At 38.6% G+C, this 10,217-nt stretch overlaps 1 protein-coding gene across 2 annotated transcripts in view; it reads left to right on the forward strand.

Annotated features, from left to right (window-relative positions):
• LOC109232100 (carbon catabolite repressor protein 4 homolog 6) overlaps positions 1,045–10,217 on the forward strand; it is a 24,618-nt gene continuing 15,445 nt past the window's right edge. For both annotated transcript variants that reach the window (XM_019397760.1, XM_019397761.1), the window contains exons 1-3: positions 1,045–1,247; positions 1,331–1,868; positions 9,231–9,397. In XM_019397760.1, coding sequence (XP_019253305.1) covers positions 1,155–1,247; positions 1,331–1,868; positions 9,231–9,397 — 798 coding nt within the window. In that variant the 5' untranslated portion in view covers positions 1,045–1,154. The remainder of the gene's footprint in view (positions 1,248–1,330; positions 1,869–9,230; positions 9,398–10,217) is intronic.

The raw sequence follows: 10,217 nt of genomic DNA on the forward strand, positions 1-10,217 counted from the left end.
GAGCTAGGCCACTTAGAGTACTCATGATCGGTAGAGGATACTTAGGCGAAATTATAGAAAACGAGCGGGGAGAATTCCGACAATAGTGGAAATCAAAACCCTAGACCTTTCCAATTCTTGTCTACAACTTGTTCGTAGTTAGTTATTAATTACTGCATTTTTTATTACGTGATATTTAGTTAGTAAACATCCAATTTGTTATTTAAATATTTTTGAAGATTGATTGCGTGAAATTGTGCGAGTCTATTAGATGTGCTTAATAGGTTAATTCCCTGTGGGATTCGACTCCGGACTTGTTAACCAGAATATATTTGCAACGACCGCTTAGTCTTTTTTATAAGGCATAGTTGAGCGTGATCATCTCGTCATAACAAACTCTAATTATTAATCTCAAATGAAAATGCATTTGAAGGTAATTTTTGAGATTTTAATGATATCTTTTGGTGTTTGTGGTTAATCTTTTTTTCTTAAAAAATATTATATATTGAGTTTAATTAGTACCCCAAATTAAAAATATAAAATAAATTTAATCCTAAATTTTAAATCACTATCCCACCTTATCTCATGAACCAAACGATCCCTAGTCTCCTAGAGTCCAAGTCCTAATAGAGTATTCGTTGTGAAAAAGTGGGTCTTAATTGATTGTTTTCAAACAGATAATCAACCCAATTTAGTAAAGAGGTTTAGGAGAACGTGGGACTCTTTGCCTCATCCTGCACGACCCAATTGTACGGGTTAATTGTGTGTTATCATAAGTTGGACACATAGAAGACGTGTCTCACGTCATATTGGAATGTTCATGCACATGTTTAAATATGCATGAAGTCAAGAACAATCATAATAATTTCTGAGATTTTAACGATATTTTTTGGTGTTTGTGGTTAATCTTTTTTTTTCTATAATTTCTATTAAATTAATAGTTAGAATTTGTTAAATTATTGACAAAAATGCCAATTTTTAACAAACTTAAGAAAAAAATTGCTCGATAATTTTTCCAATGGACTGCTTCAAACCTAACCTCAAACTACTTTTACATTTTCTCTTTCCAAACCACCATTGGCAGTTAAGACGTGTCGTTCAATGGAGCAGTTGCGTCACATTGCAATTTACAGTTTCCTTTCACTAGTCACAGTTGAAATGTTAGTGAAACATTCATGAAGCACTCTGCTCCTTCCCTCCACCTCCTTGCAGCCGCTGCTTTCACCGACGCCGCCATCGCCAACGCCGCCATGTCGTCTGCTCAACCAGTAAGAATTCTCCCCCCGAATGGAAAACTCGCATTAACGTCCATTTCTAAACTGTTAACAAAACTCTCCTGACTCCGTTACAGTTCCGAGGTGGCCGGAGCCGCGGCCGGAGAAACTTTTCCGACCGTCCTTCCGGCGAACAAAGTGAGCAAAACATTGCAACTGGAGACTCTCACTTCCATTCTGTTCGTGAAACCAATAGAAATCTCCGCCCTTCCCCAAATTTTCGACCTTTCCGACCTAGGGAACCAACGCCGAGTTTTCATCCTAATCAACAGACTTATGGACAATTGCCGCCTCCTCAACCGCGTCAGCCTTTTCATCACAATCAGCAATCTTATAGAGCAATGCCGCCACCAGCCGGATTTTATCAAAATCAGCAGTTCAATAGAGCAGTGCTGCCACCGCCACGAGGACCACAACATTTCCGGAGTCAGCAGTTTAATAGACCGAACTTTTATGAGAATCAACAGTTTAATAGACCGAACTTTTATGAGAATCAGCAGTTCAGTAGACCGAATTTTTATGAGAATCAGCAGTTTAGGCCGCGTCCATCCCCTCCCAAGGCATTGAACTTTCGGAATTGGGTGTATGCTAGAACTGGACCTCCGCCTCATTGCGGTAAATTTTTATATTTCTTCAATGTTACGTTTACTTGAATTCAGGTACACAACTGTTAAGATGGTTGTGGTAGTTTGATAACCAGTTAAAAGCTAGTCAGTTCACGATGAATCCTCGTGCTTGAGATTGAGACCTAGTTGCAGTTGTGTTTTTTTGTTGCGTAGATGGAATGGCATACATGAAGTTAAAGAATCCATGGAACTGACTTGATATTATTGGAAAGATGTAGTATGTTTGTATTATGAGTTTGTAGTCATAAGATATGGTCTACTTGGAAATTCTTTTCTTTGGTTTATTGGGTAACAGTGTGTGGTGAGAAATGTGATGTAGAATAGAAGAGGATACCTCTCTGTGTTCAAGGTTGATTGTTCTTTAAAATTAAACAAAATAGGACGTAATTGTTTCATACAACGTGTTGATATGCAAATGAAATGGAGAAGAGTTTCACTTTCGCTAACCAATATGAAACTTCCATTTCAGTTAAGGCAAACACATTTAATTGCTAAAATTGAACATAGTCTCGTAGAAGAGCATGGAGACAACCTAAGTTGCTTCGACATGGCAGTTTAAGTGCCGCACCCGTATCGACACGACACTAGGATGGGTGTTGGTATGGGATCCGTACCGGATTTGGTCAAACAATTTTGGGTACTTTGACCACGACGGACGGAAAAATTCGAGATGAGATACAATTTGATTCCCGAAATTAGAACCAAAACTAGGGTAAATTTGAAGAATATAGCATAGCTTATCTAGGAAATCACTCATTTACTTTTCTACAACTTGAGAATGAAAAAGAAATTCAAACTTTACAAGCTATACATAAATATTCCACAAAATTTCTCATAATATATATATATATATATATATATATATATATAGAATTATTTTTAGTCGGATCCCCGCACCCGTATCCATATCCCAAATCTTAGAATTTATATTTCGAAGGATCTGACCTCTAGATCCGCACCCGTATCCGAGCAACTTAGCTTCTGATTACACTTCCTTTACATAAATTTAGTTTGCATTGTTTTGAGGTTCTCAACACAGAATTGAACAAGCTCGGAAAGTAGGAATTCTGGGAAGCAGATTTGATCCGACTTAAAAAGCTAACAACGGACGCCTTTTGCAAGAAAGAAATCTACGAAAAGACTTTCTCCATAAGATTTGAATTAGCAGGATTTTCAGGTCAAAATGATGGTTGTTTTAACGAGATAATTAACTAAAGAATCTTCAAACNATATATATATATATATATATATATATATATATATATATATATATATATATATATATATTTTGAATTACTTTTAGCCGGATATCCGCATCCGTATCCATACTAAGATCCGTATCCCCGAATCTTAGAATATACATCTTGAAGGATCCGACCTCTAGATACGCACCCGCGTCGACACCCGCACCCGTGTCCGAGCAACTTCGGAGACAACTAGAGGTAAAAAGAAAGAGAAGAAGAGGAAGCATGTTCGATTGGTGCGTCCAAAAAAAAAAGTGCACTTCTTTATTTTACCTAGCTTTGATGTACTATCTTAGATTTGGCATCGGGACTTCGTTAAGGATTAACTTGAATAATAAGGAGGTAAACTAAATGGTGCCTGTCGTAGAGATAGGTTAGGTGCATGTCATGCGTTCAAATCCAGTCTCAGACAAAAGCCTGATATTTAAGTTGAGAAGGGTAGAGAGGGGCGTGCCATTATCTGCCGAGTTTTGAACCGTATTCAGTTATAAAAAAAGAAGAAAACAGCGGGAGGAATCTGAAAGTAGAGGGTCTTGGTTATCATAATGGGAAGGAAGAGCACCAATAAAAGTATTCAGCCTCAAGATGATGCTTTCTTGACACGAGAAATTAAGAAAATGTTAATATTTGCAATATACACTATATGTATTGTGCAGATATAGAAGACTCAAAACACTTATTTATACATTGTACAACAGCAAGAGAAGGCTGTAATATGTTTTTAAGCCTTAGGAGATCAAATAAGTCATGCCACACAACTTAAAGGAAGCTGTGATAAGTTGCCACTTGGTGAAGACAAAAAAAATGATGTTTTAGAAAATATGCATCACTATACAATGGTGCATTTGCGGGAGTATTTGGAGAGAAAAGAACCAAGACATGCTTGGGAGAAAGGGCTCCTCATTCAATTTTCCATAGCTAATTGTATGAATCTCTTAGCCTATTCGTATAGACGTGTTGCAGATCAAGGTAGCCATCAAGGACTTTCGACTAGTAAGAGTTGGAGCACTTAGATGAGGCGTGGAAAGAAGATCTCAAGGCCTTAAGTATGCTTAAATGGAAGTTTAAAGGAAGAAAGGGTAAAAGATCAATTGAAGTTTACCTTTGTAATATGGGTATCTTAGTAATTTGACCATTTAGCTCTTTAAGACTAGCTTAGGGGTTTCATTTCTTAGCCCAAATACCAACCCTAGTATAAATTCTTTGTCTTTATTCTTAGGGAAGCAGCTTATAATTATGAAGATGAAACTCTTTGTGAGTTATGGATTTTTTCCTTGTCTCTACAATGAACTTCTCTTTGGTTACATCATGAGAACTAGTTCATTTATGAGTTAATTTCTATTTCTCCCTTTGGATTTGGTTTTGTAATTGACGGTAATTAGTTTATTTTAAGTATCTTTAGTTGTTCTTGGGTTTTACCTATTGCATTCCTTACTTAGTTTGATCCTTTCTTTCTTCTATCCTTGAATTAGTGATTTATAGTTGAATTACAATGTGGGTCAACTAATTCATAATTGATTTCTTATAATACATTAATTTTTTTTTTGATAACCATAGTATTCGGGCCGAGGAATTAGAGAATTAGGGTGGGGGTAAGGTCTGCGTACACATTATCATCCCCAGACCCGCTTGTGGGGTTCCACTAGGTTGTTGTTGTTGTTATAGTACTCGGGCCAGTTTGCGTGCACCTCGACGACGACGAGTAACCCTAATTCTCTAATTCCTCTATCCTTTACTTTATTACTTATTCTCCTTCTTGTTCTAGGTATTCTTGTTGTAGAAGTCATCTTCAATTTCCTAGAATCTACCAGGTCCGATCTACATCAAGGTGGAATATACTGAATGATGAGGAGGATGCTATGAATTTTATCTTTTTCCTTACCTGCTAACGAGTAAAATGGAAGTTAGATTGCTTCCGCTGTAGATAGAGCTTCTGCTTGATGCTATTTTTCCTTGTCACAACAACATACCCAATGAAATCCTACAAGTGAGGTCTGGGGAGGATAGTGTTTACGCATATCTTACCCCGATCTTGTGAAGGTAGAGAGGCTGTTTCCGATAGACCCTCGGCTCAAGTAAAGAATAATCCCAGCATTCATGAAAAAGAGATTACAGTAGTGAAGAAGCCATGAAAAAAGAAGCAGTAACAATAGCATGAAAATAAGACAACTGAAGCAAAAACATGTAGTAATAGATATGAAAGAATAAGAAAATACGAGAGTAATATTAATACTATTGGTATGGAGAAGAAAAATGCGCGACTACCTGCTAACCTACTACCTTAACCCTCGACCTCCACACCATTCTAACAAGGGTTATGTCCTTAGTAAGCTGCAAATGTACCATGTCTTGTTTAATCACCTCTTCCCAATACTTCTTTGGCTTACCTCTGCCTCTCATTAGACCCACCCTTGCCAACCTCTCACATCTCCTCACTGGGTTTTCTGTGCATCTTCTCTTGACATGTCCGAACCACCTCAACCTCGCTTTACACATCTTGTTCACCAAAGAGGCCACTCCTACCTTATTCCGAATATCTTCATTTCTAATCATATCTCTCCTAGTATGACCACACATACATCTGAGCATCCTCATCTCCGCTACTTCATCTTCTGGACATGAGAGTTTTTGACTGGCCAACACTTCCCCCATTACAACATAGTTGGTTGAACCACTACTCTGTAGAACTTACTTTTAACTCTTGGAGGCACATTCTTATCATACCAGACCCCGAATGCAAGCCTCCACTTCATTCACACCGCTCTAATGCGATTGTGACATCATCGTCAATCTCCCCAGTACCTTGGATTATAGACCTAAGATACTTGAAACTTCCTCTCTTGGGGATGACTTGTGTATCAAGCCTCACTTCCATGTCATCCTCATGAGCTATGTCACTGAACTTGCATTCCAAGTATTCTATTTTTGTCCTGCTCAACCGGAAACTTTTAGACTCTAGGGTTTGTCTCCAAACCTCCACCTATTGTTAACATTGCCTCACGTCTCGTCAATAAGCACTACGTCGTTTGCAAATAGTATGCACCATGGCACCTCCCCTTTAATGTTCCCAGTCAATTCATCCATCAGCAAAGCAAATAAAAACGGATTGAGAGCTGATCCCTAGTGTAACCCTATCACCAATGGAAAAAGTGTTTTGAATAGCGTGAGGCGACAAATAGCGATTAGGGCCCGCTTCACTGAGGCGAGGGGCGAGAAGCGAAGTGCTCGCCTTTTTGATGTGAAGCGACAATTTATAAAAAAAAATAAAATATTAACTTTGCATGTTTGTGTGTGTATATAATCAATAGCAATAGTATATTACTCCCTCCGTTTCAATTTATGTGAACCCATTTGACTAGGCACGGAGTTTAAGAAAAGAGAGAACGACTTTTGAACTTGTGTAAAATGAGGCACATATATTTTGTGTGGCTATAAATCATTGCATAAAGGTAAATTATTTCCAAATAGGGAAAGGGGTCATTCTTTCTGGCACAGACTAAAAAGGAAATAAGTTCACATTAATTGAAACGGTCGGGGGGGGGGGGGGGGGAATAAATATATCAATTAAAATCTCAGGTTTGAAGAAGCTCTCTGCCTCTGCCCGTGAAAGAATTGAAAAACGGAACCAAAAAAAAAAACGAGAAGAAGAAAAAGGAAGGAAGGAAGGAAGGAGGAAAGAAAGAATGAAAGAAAGAAAAAGGTCTCTGTTGCTTGATAAAAAACAACAGAGCAAAAAAGAAATGAAGAAGGAGAAAGGAGAAAGGAGAAAGGAGAAAGGAGAAAGGAGAAAGGAGAAAGGAGAAAGGAGAAAGGAGAAAGGAGAAAGGAGAAAGGAGAAAGGAGAAAGATGGCAGAAACTCGAAGAAGAAGAAAGGAGAAGAAGAAAGAAGAAAAGAGATGAAGAGAAGCATAGCTGATGAAGAAGCTTGAAGAAGAAAGAAGAATCGCTGATGTGACTGGGTCGATTTGAAGGAGAAAGAAGAAGAATCACTGAAGCCCTAAATTGTTTCTTTTAATCGCTGGTCTGCTGCCTTTTTCTTATCTTTTTTTTTTTGTTAAAAAGTGATGCTACAGGGCGCCTCTCGCTACACAACGCCTCTCGCTATAAAGGCAGAGGCGCTCACCTTTTTGAAATCGCCACGCAACAGAGGCAAATAGCGTTGGAGGCTCGCATCGCATCGCCTCACGCTATTATCGCTGAGCCGAGCGCTATTTACAACCCTGGTGGGAAGTGTCACGAGTCTCCTCCCACTGTCCTTACCAGTGTCTTGGCTCCAACATACATGTCCTTAATCGCTCTAGTTTATATGCCAGGTACACCTTTGGCCTCCAAACATCTCCAGGGAACTTTCCTTGGGACTCTATCGTATACTTTTTCCAGGTCAAAGAACACCATATATAAGTCCCACTTCCTCTCCATATACTGCTTCACCAATCTCCTTACACCGTGACTTCTGTAGTCGAACGTCCCGACATGAATCCGAGCTGGTTCTCGGGAATAGACACACCCCTCCTCACCCTCATCTCCACCACTCTCTCCCAAACTTCATAGTGTGGCTTAGCAGCTTGATACCTCTATAGTTATTGCAATTTTGGATATCAACCTTGTTCTTGTACAACGGAATCATTGTGCTCCACCTCCATTCCTAGGGCATTTTTGTCGTCCTAAAAATGACAATTAACAATCCAGTAAGCCACTTCAAACTTACTCGATCCGCGCTCTTTCAAAATTTAACCGGGAACTCGTCTGGCCCAGTCGCTCTTTCCCTGCTCAGCTGGTTCGGCCGGAACCTATTACTGTCCGCAGACGCGAACACACACACACACGCAGAGCGGGAGAGAGAAGCAAAGAAGGAAGGAGACAAGCAGCGCAGAAGACTGGTCATGTCGCCGGGACTCCAACATGAAAAGGAAAGAAAAAAAGAGGAAAGAGAGAGAAAGAAGGAGAGAGAGAGAGAAGAATAGAAGAAGAGAAAGATACCTTAGATGTGCTTAGTTACCATCGACGGAGAAGAAAAAGAGTGGCAGTGACAGCTGTTACCGTTGAGAGAGAGAGAAAGTCTACAATATGCAACTGAAGGCAATTTTCAAATATTCGGGGGTAAAATAGTCAAATACTAGTTTTGTTTCATTCCCCAGACCTTCACTCTTTGATACTTCAACCTTTTGTTTGCAACTTAATAATATTATGCCAAATACTTGAATTGACACAGATAGATAACCCAAGTTACAGATAATTTAGTTGGGGATGTGGAAAAAAATAAATAATAAAAAATAAAAAAGGCCGAGGATGCGAACTTTCCAGCAGTAGTGAGGCCTCAGCAGATATTTGTTTCAAAAGATGCAAATTAAACTTTCAAGAGATAAGTTGTTTTACAGTGCAAGTGCCAATAAAAGGAGATCATACCTTGCTGAGGGAGCTGGTGTGGCACTCTTATTTTGCTGACCCAGCGACTTAAAAAAAAAAAATTTCGAAGTCATCAAATTCTTGGTCACAGAGTACCATAAAACAATATCAAGTAAGAACAAGGTGTTAGTCTAACGATTTAAGTGTGTATGAGATGAACCCCTGACTTATCAATGCGTTAGCGCTACGACAGTTTAGCCCCATGATCAAGTCGAATTTGTAGAGGTTGTGTTGCCTCGATGCTTGCTCTCGTGAGTTCCATTTTATCTTTCACGATGTTGGGGACAACTAACCACCTATTGTGAACAGATAAGTAGGACGGGAGCATGGAACATTTAGAAAGCTCCCTTTTGGGTCATGCTTGGAAGTTTAGAATATATTCTTTTAAGCCGTCCTATCCTGGAGTGGACCTCTAGGTTTCTTCGTAGAAAGGGAAAAAATATTTAAATCATTTTATTTGCTCCCTTTCTTACCACTATATTGGAGCATTCGCTTAATATATATTCACAATAAATTATCCAAGTTAGCTGAAATGTGGTTGGAGTTTAAGATTGTAGCGTGCAAAATATTTGACTTCTTCTGTGCTACTTTGAGATACTTGTTTACTTTCAATTTCTGTCTGTATGTGATAAGTTTTTGTTTACTAAGCTAGGTCTCGACCAAACTGATAAATGTTTTACTATGCTATTATATATTGCAGAGCGATTTACAGTCTTATCATACAACATACTAGCTGATTACCTTGCAATTGATCATCAGAGAAAACTTTACTATCACATACCACAACATATTTTGGACTGGGAATGGCGTAAAAGAAGTATTCTTTCTGAGCTTGGATGGTGGTCAGCTGATATATTGTGTTTACAGGTTATGACTCTTGACTCAATTAATCTTGTTTTGCCTTCTACACTCTTCGAATTGTGGTGCAATCACAGTGATGTTGTGGAATAGGCACAGATTGATGCGGTATGATGCTGGATGTATGGAAATTTTTCTAAAGTCTATATACGTATTTGTTCTTCCTTCCAGGTTGGTACCAAAGGTGTAGTACCATCTGTGAATTGGTAACTCTATATTGAGTTTGTTTTAAATGTATGTATTTGGGCTAGCAAATTTTAAAGGCGTGTCTGAAACAAAGAGATTTTGTACACACATATAGTGAGAAATAAGAGTTAGTGCAAGGCATGTTGGCGTGCGTCCTCTCCGGTCAGTGCAAGGCATGTCAGGTTTTGTTAGTTGGAAAGTATCATTGCCTGGGTGGTGCTGGGTTGATGCGCAACATTCACAATACTAAGGATGACTCAGGGAGTACTCACAATCACTAAAAAGTTGTGTGACAGAGATTTTTCTCGTGGAAGTCATTGGTTAATGCTTAATAAGTAATTCCTCTCTCCGGTACCATGTGATAAAGAAGAGACACTAGAGAGAGAAATGACAGAACACACAGGGGCGGCTCTAAGGTAAGGCCGATAAAGCCCTTGCCTTAGTCCCCAAGTATTAAGGGCCGCAAAATTAGAAAACACTATATTAGTATTATATCGAACATATAATTTATCCAATTATTATTAATGAAAACATTTCAATTGTTGCATTTTTTTAAATTTGATTGAGGTTGTATGATTGAGTGAATAAATAACGATAAATTTTCTCTCATTAAATTAAGTAGTATATTTACCTTCTCATCCAT

Source organism: Nicotiana attenuata, chromosome 9, assembly GCF_001879085.1.
Source record: "Nicotiana attenuata strain UT chromosome 9, NIATTr2, whole genome shotgun sequence".
Taxonomy (NCBI): Eukaryota; Viridiplantae; Streptophyta; class Magnoliopsida; order Solanales; family Solanaceae; genus Nicotiana; species Nicotiana attenuata.